The following is a 19,307-nucleotide window of genomic DNA, read 5'->3' as shown; positions in this document are numbered from 1 at the left end:
CTTAAACTTTAAACTAATGATATTCCCATGGAGCTCTAGTACGTTCTCTCACATGCAGAATGAGATTTAGTTCACTAACTCACACAATTAACAATGAGGCCAACGATTTAGAAGAAGAATAAACAACCTAGCTTGACCACTAAGAGACCAAAGCCCTCCGACATAACTTTCTAGCTAACCTCGTGTGACCATTCTCAGGATAGCAAGAATGATCTACATTTAACGTTATAACTTGCTTCTTCATACATTAAATGCTTAAAAACGTATACAAATAATCAAAATTCTGAGAGACTTAAGAATATTTCACATTCTTTCAATAGCCACGCATATAGAGTAATCCCATGCCTTGAAGCTGCGTATGTGCGAGAGTACAACCATAATGAAATAGAAAGGATTTCTCCTCGTGGGCTTTTTTTCCCGATCAGAAATATCTATTGCGCATCAAGGACATGGCTAAGTTCCTTCTTTAAGAAGCTGTCTTCATGTTCCGTGTTACATGTGAACCAGGTTCTTACCAGTTACCACATCTCACTGTTAACTCCAAGTTGACGATTGGTCGAGTGATAGGTTCCAGATAATAGATATTTCAGACATTAAATACAAGGATACAACAATAGCTAATTAGGTAAGTACACGAAGTTATATGCCTAGATTTTTCTCTTCTAGTCCTTATGTTCAAACTTGAGTGAAAAGCTAAAGAGACAAACCAGGCTCCGCCTTGATGAAAAGATTGAAGATCTGCTGAGAAGGTTCAGCAAGCCACTTGGGAGCAAAGAAGTTGTTGATGAAGTATCATAACACCGCAATTCTTAATATTCTTGTAAGCTCGAATCCTTCGGTTTGCCACCGTTGTTGAACTTGGAATTTTGGGTTTGCCCATTATTTTCTTTATGCCACGCGTCGTACCTCAAATTTTTTCCCTCGTCGTCTTTGGCTGACATCTTAATTTCTATTTTCTGCTTCTTCTTCGCAATTATACTTCAAATAATGGAAATCACTCTACTAACGTCATAAACGGGCAGACTGGCTTCACGGAAATATTAAATATGTGAATTGACAGTAAATAGGCCTGTTTGATCCTGCCAGCAATGTTTCAAGAACTCCAAGTGAATTTGTCCAATTTGAGAGAGAGAAATTGAGTGAGACGGAGAACAGAGACTGTTGCAAACTTTTGCTGAGATAGAGAAACGGTTGCACGAGGGAATTTTGAGTTTCTTTGAAGATTCCTTCTTATATGCTCTAATCGGTGGAAACTATAGGAACAAACGAAGAGACCACAATACGAGCATCCCTTGTTCTCTTTGTTTCTCTTTTCTTCTTCGTCAGCAATACACTGCAAGGAACGAAAATAACTCTGCTAAGATCAAGAATGGCCGGATGGATTGCCTTTTTTTTAAGGGCTTGGGTTGGAACTGGCGCCTTCTGCATTTCCTTTTTTAAGAGGCATTCATGGTGGGCATTCATTCGAATAGGTGGAGGTGGACAAGTACATCTTTTGGTCATGCTGCCTGTTGATTAGGCGCCTTGGTTTGGAGGGTTGGGAATGGGTTGTTCGGAGTTTTATGAGCAGGCACCTTTCTATTCAGAGGGGTAGTTTGGTCAAGTAAAATACGTGCCACAAGTGTTGGAGGTTTTCCTTTTATATAGTAGTATGACTAGTAAGGATGCATGTGCAAATGCACATAGAGTTTACTTCTCAGAGTGGTCATTTTAGTACACCTTTTCCTTATCATTGTTAAAATGATTTCATATGCATTTTTTGTCCCAAATCACCAAATATTGGACTATCAATTCGTACTCTTATTGCATTCAAACCATTGTCGACGTACACAACTTCACCAGTTGTTGTAATGTGTACATGGACAATTTTGTCTTTTCCTTTTCTTTTAGGACTAGGTTGTCCTATTGATTAGTTTAAAGGGCATGATAGTCTTTTCATTATCTCTATTTGTATACATGAATTGGGGGTTAGGGATTTTCAATCTCATTCGATCAAAACATCTCTCTCTCTCTCTCTCTCTCCTCTCTTTCTTCTTTCTCTGTTTCTCTGGTTTCGGTTTTCTGGTTTCTTGAGAAGTCGAAGGATTGCTGTGCTTGAAGCTGCTGGTACAAGGGCAATAGAAGTGTGATTGTTGAAGCTTGCTTGCTTCTGAAGGCTTGAGAGAATCCCTGGTATATGGTGTATTCGGTTGCCTTGAAGAGAGGGTTGGAACGCTGCTGTAAACAGGTGCTTTCGTTCTTGTTTAGTTAATCCTCTTCTTGTCTCATGCTTGGGCTCTTGTTGGGTAGATATCATAGTGCTGTAGCCACCTTCTCTTGATTATTTGAAGATTGCATGAGCTTGGTGAGTGCTCAACTCATCCTTGGACGTAGGTCTCTAACTGAACAAAGTAAAACTGTGGTGTCTTGTCTCTGATTTCATACTTCTCTTTCTTTCTTGGTGATAATCCGCTGCGCATATCATAGTTTTCTTAACAGTTTTGGTATCAGAGCCTGTTTCGTTTATTGGCTTGATCTATTAATTCTTGATTAACCTGAAATACTAAGTTAGAATGTGTTTCTATTAGCATCAATCATTCTAGATGCTGTTAAATTGATTCTTTCTAAACCTCTATTGTTTCGGTTACAATTTCTGCTAAACCCTAACTCTTGGCCAAAACCCTAATCTAGGGTTTTGCCTAAATTAGTTTAGGGCTTTGTTGTAATTGATCAATTGAAGTTGTTTGCATATTAATTCCCTTATTTATTCACTAAAATTGATTTTCAATTTGGCTATATAACCTGTATACTGGTTCGGCCTTTGGGTTCTCTTGAATATTATTGGGGACTTTATGCAAGGCATATTGTTTATATGAAATTAATGATTGATTTATGTTTATAATCTCAAAATAATCATAGTTTTAATTTCTGATTATAAGTAATATATGGTTTGAAATCTAATTTTATGATTTGTAGCTTACTGTTAACAGCTTTGGTTAGTCTTATTGGAGAATATTATTCTGATTTAACATTAGTGACTTGTTATATAATCTCTTGAATTAAATATGATTTTATCATACTATATATTTCAAAAAGTGTTTGATTAAATTCTGAAATTTATCAAGTTGATAATATCTAGTGTGTTATTGTTTAAAAAGTTAGATATAATTTGACTACATTCTTTTGTCATGGCCCCAACCCGGTATGAATTGGAGAAATTTGATGGTAAGGGAGATTATATGGTATGGAAGAATAGAATGCATGCTATTCTTGTTCAAAACAAATGCCATAAGGCTTTAATGACTGATAAAGAGATCTCCTTGTCCATGATTGATGAAGAAAATGAAGATATGCAAGATATGTGCTATAACACTATTTTGTACTTGAGTAACACCGTGATGAGAAGGGTAAGAGATTGTAAGACTGCAGCCCAGGTTTGGCTTAAACTTGAACAACTCTATATGGCTGCATCTATACCTAATGTTACCTTGTTGAAAGAACAATTATTTAGTTTCAAAATGGATGCTTCTAAGTCTTTAACTGATAATGTAAAGGACTTTTATAAATTGTCATGTGATTTGGCTGATTTGGATGAAGAATTATTTGATAATACCCTTGCTGTCCTATTATTGAAATCTTTGCCTGATTCTCATGTTGGTGTTAAGAATGCTATAAAATATGGTAGAAAGTCTATAACCCTTGATGATGTGATGGAAGCATTGAAAATTAGGGATATAGAATTGAAAACTGAGAGGAAGGTAAAGCATGTTAGTGATGGCTTGTATGTTAATTCTGACAATAGAAGTGTGTATGAAACTAAGAAGAAGTTCAATAATAATAATAAGAAAAAGAAGAAGTTTGTTGCAAAGAACACTAATGCAAATGTAAATCAGATTTTAATGGAAAGTTTAATAATAATAAGAGGGTTTGTTATTATTATAAGAAAGAAGAATATATTAGAAAGTATTGTAGAGAGAGACTTCAAAAGTTACAAAATAAGAATGGAAATGAGAGAATGGAGGCTACACATGTAGTTGATGTGACTAGTGATGCACTAGTGGTTTCCCCTTATAGTGATCATGATGCTTGGATCTTAGATTCAGGCTGTACCTTTCATATGACTCCTAGAAGATAGTGGTTTATCACTTTTGAATCCATTAGAGGTGGTAAAGTGTTAATGGGTAATGATCATGCTTGTGATGTTGTGAGGATTGGATCAATTAGACTTAAATTGAATGATGGGACTGTTAGAGATCTAGAAAAGGTGAGACATGTACCTGGACTTAGGAGAAACCTGCTGTCCTTAAGTCAGCTTGATACTAGGGGTTTTCATTACACCTCTAGGGATGGTTCTCTTAGGGTTATGAGGGGTAGTATTGTTGTAACAACCCCCGTATTTCTAACCCGAGATCCGTATTGCAGGTCTAAGAACCCGAAGGTCTAGTCGAGTAAGTTTGTGGAGTGTCCGGATAGAAGTCCATGATCCATACCCTGAACCCATGGATCTGGATCCTCTGTCTGAAGAGCCTGCCTTGCTTGGTAGTTGGTCTTCTGGAAGACAAGTGTTGTTCGGAGATGTCTAGAATGAAGGTAAGATCTCCCCCATCTCTTCTTTAGGGCTAGGTTGTACTTGGATATCAACCCCCTAGCAAAAGCACCCTTGTATGGCAAATTACATGGGGGCTGTTGCTAGTGGCGGCCGATCAAACCAAGCGACCACCTGGAGCGACCGCCCGGTCTGTTTTCGGGGTTTTGCCCTATTTTTCCCCCTGACTTCTATAAAAGGTAACCCTCGTCCAAGTTACCAATATTTTATTCGTGGTTACTGATTTTGGAGGTTAGACGGCTGCGGGGAAGTGCCAAAAGTGAATCGAAGTCGCTGGCAGTGATCTAGAGATTAGTCCTTCCCTTTTTCTGGTGTTCTGAAGTGAGGTAATGGATTCATCCTTCATTCTTTACCTCCTTTGTCTTTCAATTTCGTGTTAACCCATCCCCTCATCATTGTGGTTACCCTTTTGATCCATTTGTGACTCTCTCTCCAATCTTCTTGAGGTGATTCATCCGAAAACGAAACCCTGCTTTCGTGAAAAGGATAATCCAGCCAAGGGGAGAGTTCTGGGTAATCCAATGATGGTAATTGTTAGGATTCCTTCACCCTTTGGCTTTAGGAGTGTTAGATTCGAGATTTAGGTCATGATCACTCGAAATTAGGATTGAAAACTGATGATCAGAAGCCTGAGTTTCGGATTGAAACTCTCTGTTTTTGGGGCGGTCACTAGTGGCTATCGCTCAACCTAAGCGACCGGCTGGTAAACAGTGACCAACTGACTTTTGGTTTTGATCCACCTTGATTCAATTAACTTATACATTATTGTAACACTGTGTTTAGGTATTCTCTGTTTGAAGAGAAAGTCTTGTAATAGTTTACGGATCTCTTTTTACGGACAATTTACTTATATGCAAGTAAGGAGTTTCAATCCTATCTTTATGAATAGACTTGAACATGCTAGTCCAGTGTCTGTTAGCAATAGCCTTTCATTATATATCTTGCTGTAGTCATATTTTATATACTGATCTTGTTATACTACTGTTGTTTGTCTTGTTTACATGTATACTTTGTTGATTATGAATGCTATGTACTGATTATGGTTAGTATATGGTTCTGATGGATGAGGTATTCCTTTGAGATATCTTAGCTTGGGATATTAGAAGGCAGTGGAATGGGACACATGCCTGCTAATGTCTCCAGCACTGTCATGACTGTTGGATGACATTCTTAGGTAGACTCTAGAAGTGCATGGTTAGGTACCCCACATGCTACTACCCTTTCGGTAGGGGGATTGAAATCGAGTAACCCGTGATGGCAGTGATGTGACGTTGGTCCACTGTTAGTCATGTAAATGGTAGGGTTGCATATGTTAGGGTTGGGCTCATGGACGTCCAAGGAACGGACCGGGTGTCGTGAGGAGACATGAGAGCATCTGCCCCAATAATATGTGGATGACCATAGGGTTAAGGAGTGGAGTCCAACAGCGGTAGCCAGTCCGTGAGGATTCTCATTCCTAGGTTGTGAAGGATACTGAACCGAGTTGGTTGGTGCCATAGGGGATGTATTTGGACTTCATGTAGACATGTTACCAGTATGACCTTGCATTGGATTAGAAACCCCGACATGCGCCAGTACTCATTACCAATGGTCGTGGTAAGGGAGTGTTGACTTAACCCCAGCCATGGTTTGTGAGCCAGGTGTGGACTTTCCCTTTTTCCCAGGATCCCTACACAGGTAACCAGTCCTTGCCGGATCAGAGTGATTAGACCTACCCAGAGGAGGGCCGGTGTATATTTTAAAGCATGTCAGCTGTTAGAGACTTGCATAGTTAGAAATCATAGTATCATTCATACTTTTCACTCATTCATATCATTCATGTATTTATGCTTTGTTGGATAATTGATGGGATTTGTGATTGTTTCTTACTAAGTTCTCTAGAACTCACTCCTTTATTTTGTATATGTTTATTAGCCTGCACAGAAGAAGGAATTGTATCGGAAGATGGACTGGTTCCTATGAAGGAACCATCCCGTATGAAGAGGATGTGGCACCGTCAGTGGGAAATGGGGATAGCCTGTGCGGGAGCTTATGCGGGTGCATGGAGTGCGCTTATCGCACCTATTGATGGTCAGAGACGAAAAGTGGTTAAAAAGTTCGCTCAGTGAATGGAGAAGAATTGGAGGACACCCTATCTTGAGATTCATGAAAAACACTATTTATCCTTAGAAAAGGAAACTGGAAAGAAATTGATATAATTCTTTTGATTGCTTCCGCTGAACTCGTATTCATTTTATTCATTATTCTCTGATTTATTATTGTTATTGGAGTATTTGGACTCCTATAATTCCTTTAATTCATTTATTGAACATTTATTGCTCTTGATTGTCTATATTTGTATTTATTATTGTTGATAGACTAAAATCGTGGATCCTGTGACGGATCACTCCCATGGGTTGTCGGGCGAGTAACCTAGACCGACGGGTGGGGTGTGACAAGTGTAATTCTAACTGCTGATTTGAAGAATAGTTTATACTTCTTAAATGGAATTGTAGTTTTAGGGGCTGCATCAGTCTCTAGTGGGGTTCTTAGTGAGGTGGAGCTTTGGCATAGAAGATTGGGTCATATTAGTAGTAAGGGGCTTGGACACTTGTATAAAAGTGGCCACATAAGTCTTAAGAAATTTAGCCCTTTGACTTTTTGTGATGTGTGTGCTATGGGTAGCTCCATAAGACTAAATTCCCTCATTCTTCATATAAGACCTCTCAAGTGCTTGAATATATACATTTTGATTTGTGGGGAAGTCCAAATGTACCCTTGTCTTTTTCTGGTGCCCAATATTTCTTGTCTATTATTGATGATTACTCTAGAAAGACTTGGCTGTATTTTCTTAGGGATAAATCAGCTGTCTTTGATAAGTTTCTAGAGTGGAAAGTTTTGGTTGAAAATCAAACTGAAAAGAAAATCAAGAAACTTAGAATTGATAATGGTCTTGAATTTGTGAATGAAAAGTTTCTGATTTTTTTTGTAAGGAACATGGTATTACTAGACATAAAACATGCACCTATACTCCTCAGCAAAATGGAGTGGCTGAGAGGATGAATAGGACAATCATGGATAGAGTTAGATGCATGTTGATTGAATTTGGCCTAAGTAAGAAATTTTGGGCTGAAGTTGCTAGTACAGCTTGTTATGTCATTAACAAGTCTCCTTGTTCCTCTATTGACTTTGAAACACCTTATTTTAGGTGGAGTAAAATGCATACTGATTACAATATGTTGAAACCTTTTGGTTGTGTTTATTTTGTTCATCAAAACAAGGGTAAACTAGAGCGTAGAAGTGTGTCTTCCTAGGGTATCCTTTAGGTGTTAAAGGATATAGGCTTTGGTGTTTACAAGAAAAAAAATTGTAATTAGTAGAGATTTTAAATTCAATGAACTTGAATTTCTGAAAGTTGATTCATCAAGTGTTAGATCTAACTCCCATGATCTAGACAAGACCATATTTGAGGTGGAGCTAGAGGATAAATCTAAAATTGAGAATGATGAATCTGATCCTAAGGTTGAGGATGATGATCTAGAAGTTGGTAGTGGTTCTTTAGAGGTTACAAAAGAGCTTAAAGATGAGGATCCTTTAGATGGTTATTTATTGGCTAGAGATAGGTCTAAAAGAGAGATTAAGAGGTCTTCTAGATATACTAATATGTGTGAATCTAATGCTAGTCCAAATTTGATTTCTTATGCTCTTAATGTGGCTGACCAGCTTGAGGGATGTGAGCCTTGAACATACAAAGAGTCTCTTGAATGTGGGGACAGAAAACTTTGGCTTGTTGCCATGGAAAATGAAATGGAATCTTTAATGAAAAATCAGACTTGGACTCTTGTAGATAGACCCAAAGGAAATAAACTAATTGGTTGTAAGTGGGTTTATAAATTTAAGGCTGGTATTCCTGGTTTAGAACAACCAAGGTATAAGGCAAGATTAGTAGCTAAGGGGTATTCTCAAGTTGAGGGAATTGATTATAATGAAGTGTTTTCACCTGTTGTGAAACATACTTCTATTAGAGTTCTTCTTGCCCTTGCTGCTCTCTTTGATCTTGAACTTGAACAATTGGATGTTAAAACTGCATTCTTAAATGGTAAGTTAGATGAGCAAATATATATGGTTCAACCTGAGGGCTTTGTTGTGAAGGGGAGTGAGACTAAGGTCTGTTTGTTGTTAAGGTCATTGTATGGCTTAAAACAATCACCTAGGCAATAGTATAAAAGATTTGATAAATTCATACTCAAGAATGGTTACAAGAGAAGCTCTTATGATAATTGTGTTTATTATTATGAGTTTAGCACTAATTCTTTCATTTATCTCTTGCTTTATGTTGATGACATGCTTATTGCATCAAAAGATAAATCTCAAATTTGTAAACTTAAGTCTATGTTGAAATCTGAATTTGAAATGAAAGATTTAGGGGTTGCTAAAAGGATTCTTGGCATTGATATTCATAGGGATAGGCCTAGTGGTGTTTTGACCTTGTCTCAGGTTGGTTATATTAATAAACTTGTTAACAAGTTTGGACATGATAATATTAGAACTGTTAATACTCCTCTTGGTGCTCATTTCAAGCTTAGAATGGATTCTAATGCTGCTGTAACTGATAGACCATATCAAGAATGTGTTGGTAGTCTCATGTATTCTATGGTTTGTTGTAGACCTGATATAGCATACTCTGTTGTTCTTGTTTGTAGATACATGAGTAGGCCATGTGATTCACATTGGAATGCAATTATGTGGTTGTTGAGATATCTGAAAAATTCTGCATCTTATAAGATTGTTCATGATAATTCTTGTGTTGATAAGCTAGGCATTATTGGATATTGTGACTCATATTTTGCCTCTGATTTGGATAAGAGAAGATCTATAACTGGATACTTGTTTACTATTGGTGGGAATCTAGTGAGTTGGAAGTCCACACTCCAACATGTGGTGGCACTTTCAACCACTGAGGCTGAGTACATTGCCTTGTCTGAGGCTGAGTACATTACCTTCTAGGGGAGCTTGGTTTTCATGACTTGCATTCTCTTGTTTATTGTGATTCCCAGAGTGCTTTGTGTCTTGCTAGGAACAGTGTGTTTCATGAAAGAACAAAGCATGTTGATGTAAAGTTGCATTTCATTAGAGATATAATTGCTAAGGTTTTAATTGATATATGTAAGATAGATACTTTTATTAACCTTGCAGATATTATGACTAAAGTTGTACCTGTTCATAAGTTTAAGTCTGCTTTAAACTTGTTGAAGTTATTATCTCTATAGTTTGCTTTACATTTCTTTTATGTTTATTTGATGGGTTATGTTTACTCTCAGGTTTATGCATCGGCAAAATAACTAAGTCAAGGTGGAGAATGTTGTAATGTGTACAAGGGGCAATTTTGTCTTTTCCTTTTCTTTTAGGACTATGTTGTCTTATTGATTAGTTTAAAGGGCATGATAGTCTTTTCACTATCTCTATTTGTATACATGAATTGGGGGTTAGGGATTTTCAATCTCATTCGATCAAAACATCTCTCTCTCCTCTCTTTCTTCTTTCTTTGTTTCTCTGGTTTCAGTTTTCTGTTTCTTGAGAAGTCGAAGGATTGTTGTGCTTGAAGTTGCTGGTACAAGAGCAATAGAAGTGTTATTGTTGAAGCTTGCTTGCTTCTGAAGGCTTGAGAGAATCCCTGGTATATGGTGTATTCGGTTGCCTTGAAGAGAGGGTTGGAACGCTGCTGTAAATAGGTGCTTTCGTTCTTGTTTAGTTAATCCTCTTCTTGTCTCATGCTTGGGCTCTTGATGGGTAGATAACATAGTGCTGTAATTGTAAAATCCAGCCTTATCCTAATCGTGACCCGACCCGGATTTTATACTGTTGCAGGTCTGAAGACCCAAAGTGGAGGTAGAAGAGACATGTGGGCCCTCATAGTTGAAGATTTGATGCTTGATCCAGAGCCCATGGACATTGACAATGATGCCCCTTACTTGAGCACTTGTCAGTGTTGAGTGAAAATCTGCGCATCGATGAAGATTGAATTAGTTGAAGCACCTATTGGACTCTCGTGATCAATCCGAAGGTATTTCATGAAACTAGACTTGTTGATTGACTTGTAGGAGAAAACCCAACTCAATTCGGATCTGTCTGGCCTTCCAATTCCCTGTTCTAAGTTGCTGTCATGCCTTGGTCGACTGCTTGGTAGACTGACAGTCGACCAGACAGTCAACTAGAAGTAATGAAATCCGAAAACTTACAAAATTACTTCCCATTTTGCCCCTACCTTTTTGGAACTCGTGAATGATGACCTAAACTAATCATTGGCACTCTCTTGGGCTTTTCTTGGTGTTTGTGAAGATCTTTGACTCCAATCATTAGTATTACACATCAATCATCAACTCAAGGTATGATTCCTTCTATCCTTCTTCTAATCTATTCATTTTTTTATCAATTTATGATCTTAAGACCATGGTTGAAGTGCTGCAACCTTGCAAACACTTAACCATGAGTTTTCCCCATTCAATTCCATGAATATCACCCCACTCTTACTATGATATGCTTCAATTAGGGTTGCTTACATTTCATTACTTTGATTCTTTCCATTTCAACCTTGTCTTGATTCAAAACTGATATGTAAATGCATGTTAGGTCTAGATTACTATGAATTCATGATTCGAACTTGATTCTTACCATTCTCTTGATTGATTCCCATCATTCTTTACAATTTCAATCAATTCCAATTTGATTCTTGATATTTATCATATAGAATATAAGGCTTCGATTTGGGTATTTATAATTGGACCGTTGGATTGTCATGAAATTTAGTGTGTAGTATCCTCATATTGTCATAATCATGCCCTCCAAATTTCATGTCGATCGGAGCACCAGAAGGTCAGTTTCGGACCAAGTCTTCAATTCTGCCCATGGTTAACAAGTCTTGGTCGACTACCTTGGTCGACTGACAGTCGACCAAGCCAGTCAACCAAGAGATGGTAACATCCCTATACTTGGCCGAACTGCTTCGTTTGACCTCCGATTCGATTGTTTTCTTCTCTGATGTTACTTGTATGTTGTCTAGGGTACCAACACTGACTTTTGGGACCATTCTTGGTGATCATTGATTTTATTTACGACTCGATTAAGGTAAGAACGGTCGTTAACTCAAGTACATTGATTATGTAAACATGCTTATACTTTGAGAATTCAATAAATATATTTCCTATGCGTACTCCTTTACCATGCATGACTTTTATATGCATTCTTGTCAGTAATTGTCACGTCCTCCCAGATATATGTTACATGTCATTCGGAATATCATGCTTAATTATACTTCATGATTTCGTATATGATCAATCATGTTATGATATGCCTTTGTTTATGTAATGAATTATTGATTATGAATGATATGATGAGATTGAGCTTGTGATTGACTACGTATGACTTGGGATTGGGAAGTGTCCTTTCGACACTTCTGTCCTTGGACATCGGAGGGAATAGTATGGGATATTCTCCGAAGGTGTCCCTCGATACTTTCCCGAGTTATTGGATGACATGCATAGGATGGTCTAGGTGTATGGTTAGGATATTCCTTGTCGTATTAGACCCGAATAGGAAAGGTATTGAGACCGAACAACCCGTGGTAGAGTATGGTTGATGGGGGCTCAAGACCGGTAACCACTCCGTGAGAGGACTTAAACCATATTGCTGATACCCGAAAGGGGCCATTTATTAGTAGGGTTGCAAATGGATAGACCTGGGCTCACGGGCGCTCAAGACCGGTAACCAACCTGTGAGAGGACGTGAGAGCTTCCCGTTTACCATTTGTGGATGACCAATAGGGTTGATGAGTCCGTAGTCCGAGTTGGTCGATGCCATAAGATACGCTGACTCTAGTGTGAAGGATACGGAACCGAGTTGGTCTGTGCCATAGGGAAAGTATCTGGATCTGACATGATATGACTGAGTAGATGACTTGCATTGGGCTAGGCTTCGCTGTGACATGCGCCAATACTTATACCAATGGTGATGTGAGAGAGTGGTGACCTAACCCCCAGCCATGGTTTGATGAGGACTTTACCCAATTACCCTGGCAGACCCCAAGATATCTTGTATGATTGAGGGGGAGTGACAGACGACCCAAAGAAGTATGGTGCTATGGCTTAAAGCATGTCTACCTTAGAGACTAGCATACTTAGGGTTATAATCATATATCATCATTGTCTCATATCATCTTGCATCGTATCATGACTTGTATCGAATGAACTGTGTATTATGAAATGACTTGCCTTGTTGAGTTCTTTTGAACTCATTCCTTTCGTGCAATTTGTTAGATTATCCTGCAGGTGTAGAAGACTCTGATGGCGCACTCTACGACCCGAGTTATGATCTCGCATACTACCCTTCGGGTGATGGCTACGATGAGAGTCAGGATTATTGTGCCAAGGAGGATTATGGTTCGTACTAGGGTTAGCCCCACCATGGTGAGGGAGCGGCCGCACTGGGTTCACTTCATCCACACTTATGAAGAAACAATCATTAGGATAGAAGAAACCTTTGCGTAGTGCCCCATTTCCCTGGATGACTGTTAAACATTTGGATATATTTTCTTTAACTCTTATGGATTTACTCTTGATACTGATTGTAATTAAGTCTGATTAACCACTTTTTCACTATTATTGAAGGGGTGACTCCTGATCACTCTTTCCCTTTTGAGATTACTTTTTATATAATTAATACTTGATAAATTCTGCACTCTGATTGACTATCTTTTCTTATTCATTTGATCTATTTATTGCTTAGTTTAAACATTGATTATATTGTTCATGATTATGTTATCGTGTATGTGGGAGGCATGGCCGCTCGATCTGGATCTTCGGGCTGTGGATCACATCCCGGGTGTGCCAGATAGGATACCGGCTGGGTGGATGTGACAGTAACCACCTTCTCTTGATTATTTGAAGATTGCATGAGCTTGGTGAGTGCTCAACTCATCCTTGGACGTAGGTCTTTGACCGAACCAAGTAAAACTGTGGTGTCTTGTCTCTGATTTCATACTTCTCTTTCTTTCTTGGTGATAATTCGCTGCGCATATCATAGTTTTCTTAACACCAGTGATGGGCAATGAGAGTGATGATACAAGGAAGGCAGTAGTGTTCCCAACTTCATATACTTGAAATTTATCTAACAACCCATTTAGAGATTGTAATTGGGCAAACATAAATAAAATTCAGAGTGGATGGTCAAATTCTCAGTTGCAGAGGGTTCCTTTTGTATGGGAGCATTGCCATTTGAATATTTAATTATCTTGTCAATGAAACCAATAGCCTTTTGTAGCACGACCTCTAAGTAAACTTAATGACAGTGGCATAAGAAGGCGAAAGAAACAAATCACACACACAATAAATTGTTCATTTAACCTATGCTGGACCTTCAGGAGCAAATGACACGCTTAGATTTAATGCTATGACCTTTTTCATATTTCCAATGGGTGGTGGGTGGGTAGAAGCAAGTAACATTGAAATCACAAGTATATTATACAATTGCTTCACCTGTGAATGAATGATATGGTATTTAACCATGCAGTAGAGTGCATTCTATTGTATAATTAACTGATCGTAAGAAGCTGATGGTAGTTAGTGAAAGGGTAAAATCAACCAAAACAACCAAACTTTTTCATTTGAAATATTAAGCATTGGAAGTATAAAATCACTCAGCATATTAAGGTTCAAGAACATCTTCAGGGCTATGAAATACCACATCCAATGTGTAAACTTTCTTAATCTCCATTAGAGAATCATCTGGTAATCTGAAATGTCAAATTCTCTATCACAGGAGGGAATGATGATATGTATCCAACATTTTAAGGGTGAAAGTTGAATGAGTAATGTTAAGTACAGAATCTTACTTGGACGATTCATCAAACTTCCCACGTCTTAGACTGGTTTCGAAAATGTTCAAGTGCTGCATAAGGATAGGGAATGTTCTAGGTTTTTCACAGGATTTGAAAAGCTGTGCAAATTCATAACAACAACTATGGAAGGAGGGTTATTTAATATATAGGTACCCATGTATCAACAAGGATTTTGGCACCTTCTGCAGCAAGAGATTTGGTATTGTCCAACCATATCCATGGTTGTTAGCTATTCGGGGGGGGGGGGGGGGGGGGGAATGCTCTTTTACCTATAGAGTAAAAACAAATTAGACAAAAAAAAAAAAGATTGATTGTATTTTTACAAATTAGATAAATTAGAAAATATATTTACAAAAGATTGTATATTTTCTTTGTTCATTCAAAGGGTTCATGTTGTATGTCCTCCATTTTCTGTAATGAAGTTTTCATGTAAGTGAGTATGTATGTAAATGATGAGAGATACATGTTTATTTGAAGGTAGTGAAATCGATGTAGTTAAGGTAGTTACCTTCTTTGTAGTATTATGTTTATTCTTTTCAATCACCCGATGTTGATTGGTTTGTTATTCTGTAAAGAATATTTTGATGAATGGCATGAGTAATATTTAACTATATTTGTAGTACTGTATGTAAATTGAAGTGTTTGTATTACCTTTGAATGAGAACTTCTTTGTAGACCACGTTATTTGTGTACTCTTGAATTTTGGATGGTTTCTTGGTATTTTTGATTCATACTTTTGTCGATGACATTGAGATTCCTTTTGATAATGCAATGTATAATTGTCCATGTGAGAATATCAGTTATGGAAGGTAGATACCAACTTTTGGTATTGTTTGACCTTGTGACTTGTTAATCATCATTGCAAAGCTTAGCCGAATTGGAAACTGCCTCTTTTTAGACGAAAGGGATATCCTTCGTTCTCTGCTGGGCATAATGGTATTCTTGGTATTGGAACCAAATGTCCTTTGAACTGACCAACTACAATCTCAGCTAGAATGACATTCTTTTGAAATTGTCGACAAACCAATATTGTTCCATTGCATTCCCCTTGTGCAGGATTTGAGTTTCTTAGGAGCATCACAGGGCATTTTTTTTTTAATATCAATTGATGAGGTGGTAATCCATTTGGAGCCAATGAGTTGAGAAATTCCTTAGGGTATTGTGTGTCTATATCATCTGTTGCTAAATCATAGCTATAGTATGTGAGACATTCTCCTGGGAATCAATCAATCATTATCTCATTTATATTGTTAACTATTTCATTATTAGTTGCTAAAATTGCTCTATCTGTAATCTCCTCTGTTGAATGGACATGTTGTTGTTGTTCTGGAAATATTTCATTGATTAATTGTTATTTTCCTACCTTTTCGTCTTCAATTCTGATCAACATTTCCTCTGGTAGTTTTATCATATCATCGTCTTTTGTGGGTTCTTCTCCATTTCGAACTCTTAATAAGTATGCACAAAATGTTGGATCATTGATGGCCCTCATATTTGTTGTGAGTTGTATTTTTAGCATGGTTGGCCATAAGTATGATCTGACCAAACTGGATTCCATTGTTTGGGTTTTTGTTCCTCGAGGTACAATACGTAATACTTGTTTGAAGTCTCCCCCAAAGACGAAAACTTTACCTCCGAATGGTGTTGTATTACCTATTATATATTGGAATGTCTTATCAACTGCCTCAATTGCTTGCCTTTTGGCCATTGGTACTTCATCCCATATAATTAACTTTGCTCTTTGAATCAATTCAGCTATGACACTTTGTTTGAAGAAATCGCAAATACTAGAATCTTCAATGTTAATTGGAATTTTAAATCTTGAATGAGCTGTTCTCCCTCCAGGCAATATTGAAGCGGCAACTCCCGATGTTACTGTTGTAATTGCAATTTGATTTTCTGTTCTTATTTTTGCCATAATTGCCTTGTATATAAATGTTTTCCCGATTCCCCCTGGTCCATCAATGAAGAATGTGGCACCTGTGTTGGCTTTAACTGCTTCTAGAATTTTGTCATATACCTTTTTTTGTTCTGCATTCATTATGGATGGTACTTCATAATCTTCATTCAGTATTTAGATTGCATATTCATCTTGAATTTCCTTAAGACGATTTGTAGCCGTTTCATTCATTTGTCCATCAAGCTCTGAGAGGTCATATTGGTCTATGCTATGGCACATTGACTGTAAGAAGTTATGAACACTTTTCAATGTTTCATTACTTTTTTCTCTTATGTATGCATTTGTTTTTGTGAAGTCTTTAGATAAGTCTTCAAAATGTTCTTCCCATAGCTTTCGAACATCTGTTGGTTCACAATAAACCAATATGGTTGCAAAAAGTTTTCAGAGCATTATTGGCATGTTGAATAATGCCCCATCTCTTAAGCATTCAGAGATTGCATTGTCGCTTTTGAGTAGTCCTATCATTCTTGCTGCTTGTTGAAAAGTGTTGCATTGTTCTCCATTTACACATATAAGATTCTCAAATGATGTTGCTCCTTTGATGTTATTTAGTAACAGTCTCAAATAAAATCGTTCACCTTCAATTGGGTTTGCCAAGTTGATTCGTCTAATTGCCTCCTTAATTTTTCTTGTTGTCCAACATTTTCCTTGATTGCTCCACACAAATTTTTCTGGGAACTCTTTGTATAAATAATTCTTGGCATCTTCACATGATGTGTTCATTGTGAAGTATTCAGTCAACATTGTTCTTGAGGTGTTATTAGACTGAATCACATTTGTTAGATCTCTATTCTTCCGATACCAAACGAGTTGTTTGTTTGATAGATGCAATTGAATGTTTATCACATAAGGGAACATCTCATTTAAATTGTATTCAAAGATTCTCCACATTGCTTGTTGTGCTGATACCCACCTGGCATCTTTATATTGCTTTATTTCATCCATGAAATACTCTTGAGTGTTATATGCCAAGGAAATTGCAACACGTTCATGCCCCTTATAAACATATTTATAAAGATATTTAACTGCTTTGAACCCAGAGCATATCTAAACATTTATGTGACAATCATATCTTGTTAGGAGATATGGGTTGTAAGGTACAACCCATCTATTATCTAACAGATGTTTCCTTATCATGACTTGTCTTCCGTTATTTCTTCTTCTGTAAATTGAGTATGAATCTTGTTTTGTCATTGTAACATATTGGGTAACGATTCTTACAAACCCCGTTCCTCATGCAAGCATTATGTCTGTTTAGTTCTCCGCAAGGTCCATGCATCATATGCTTGATAACCTTCTCATATAATTGTTGTTTTTCTGCATTTGGAATTTCTGTACAAACATATTTGTCAAAAATATCTGGATTTGTGATTTTATTTTCCTTTTGGAAAATAACTAACATGTGTGCATGTGGTAGTCCCCCTTTTTTGGAATTCAATGACATGTACGTGTGCACAAACTTTGCTAAGTATTGATTTCTTAAAGAGCTGCTCTTTTAGGTCGTGTAGCTTTGCTCTGAAAATCTTTGCAATAAGATCTGGCCTATCTTGTGGAACTTGTCCTCCTTGTAAATCATCTTGAATCTCAATCCACTCGGGATTACAAGTCATAGTGATGAATATATCTGGTTTACCATATTTTTGGACTAAAGCTAGTGCATTAAGATATCGTCTGTGCATGTCTCTGGGCCCTCCAATAAATGAACTAGGCAGGACCATTTTCTTCCCCACCTGATTTCCCCTTGTTTCTCCAGTTGATATGCTATCAACAATTCCTTGGTACAATTTAGCTCAAATGTTTGATTGTCTGGAGTGGAAGAAATCTAACCTTGTAGCCTCAATTTTGATGTACATGTCTACTAAAAATTGATGTAGCAATCTTCCAAAATATAATAGGATTGATTTATCATCAGTTCTGATTTGTAACTTGTAGCAATAATATGATATAGGAGATATTTTATTTTTTTTGCTCTCATCAAATCCTGTAGGTAAAAAAGTTGTTAGTAATTTTGTTTTACAATAGAATATAAATTTTGTGATTGTATATATTTCTTCAGTTATGTTACCTTGATCATCTTGTGCTTCACCTTGAAAAAGTACTTCCTCCTCTGAAGTAATTGGAGTTGAAATTGATGTTGGTGCATTTTTTTTTTAATGTTTCGATGCCAGCCAACTTCTCCATTTGGGTATAATAATGGATATTGCTTGTGTCATAGCATCCGTAGTAATGCTTCACTGCATGTTTTTTCCCTGAATTTCCTTGGATTACTATGTCACATCTTTCTTTCATGTTTGGATTGTTTCCTTCAATCCATATGCCTGCTACTTGATCAACTGTAGGTTTGTTATACACTCTTTGGTCCAGATTGATGTCACTCTTCCGTACTATTTCACGAGACTTTAGAGAACCAACATCTTTCAAACTTCTGAAGAATCTTGCATATGGATTATTCGAAAGGATTTCCATTATTTTTAACACTATTGGCTCTTTTAATTTCATGTCTTGAAGTATCTTCAATTTGTTTTCCAGCTCATTATCTGTCTTGAAGATATACAATTGCAAATAGCATGGGCTCTCTCTTTCTGGTATTATTGGAGGTAGTTCATGATAAATTTGTCCTTGAGCTCTGAATATGTAAACTCCTCCTTTTGTATTAGCCAGTTCTTTGTCGACATGTACTCCGAAAAAAGTAAATGAGAAAATACTATTATATGCCCGTATATATCTTCTGAAATCTCGACTCTGTGTTGTTTCATTGGTGAAAAGCTCATATAGGTCATTTGGAATTGTCGTTGATGCTAGTACTACATTTCCATTTTAGCAACAAAATGAAGGAGGTTCGTATTGGAATTTCTTTGCTCCACAGTTTGTGCATGGTGGTACTTTTTTTA

General features: G+C 37.2%; 1 protein-coding gene across 1 annotated transcript; it reads right to left on the bottom strand.

Moving 5' to 3' along the window:
- Nucleotides 1-13,962: 13,962 nt before the first annotated feature.
- LOC149018749 (uncharacterized) lies at nt 13,963-16,497 on the bottom strand. Its single transcript, XM_089153959.1, has 4 exons — nt 15,820-16,497; nt 14,451-14,506; nt 14,300-14,351; nt 13,963-14,094 (listed from the first exon to the last, which is right to left on the bottom strand). The coding sequence occupies exons 1-4, from the start codon at nt 16,495-16,497 to the stop codon at nt 13,963-13,965; spliced, it is 918 nt and encodes a 305-aa protein (XP_089010085.1).
- Nucleotides 16,498-19,307: the final 2,810 nt, after the last annotated feature.

The sequence above is a fragment of the Hakea prostrata genome, chromosome 4, assembly GCF_041222555.1.
Source record: "Hakea prostrata isolate BN-2017 chromosome 4, UWA_Hpros_2, whole genome shotgun sequence".
In the NCBI taxonomy this organism is placed as follows: Eukaryota; Viridiplantae; Streptophyta; class Magnoliopsida; order Proteales; family Proteaceae; genus Hakea; species Hakea prostrata.
This window is presented reverse-complemented; position numbering and strand designations above follow the sequence as displayed.

Coding starts and splice junctions, on each gene's coding strand:
- LOC149018749 (XM_089153959.1), bottom strand. CDS start 16,497: ATGAATGCAGAACAAAAAAAGGTATATGACAAAATTCTAGAAGCAGTT. Junction 14,507..15,819: donor TCAGAATTGAAGACGAAAAG/GTAGGAAAATAA, acceptor ATCCTTATGCAG/CACTTGAACATTTTCGAAAC. Junction 14,095..14,299: donor AAGTTTACACATTGGATGTG/GTATTTCATAGC, acceptor ATTCATTCACAG/GTGAAGCAATTGTATAATAT.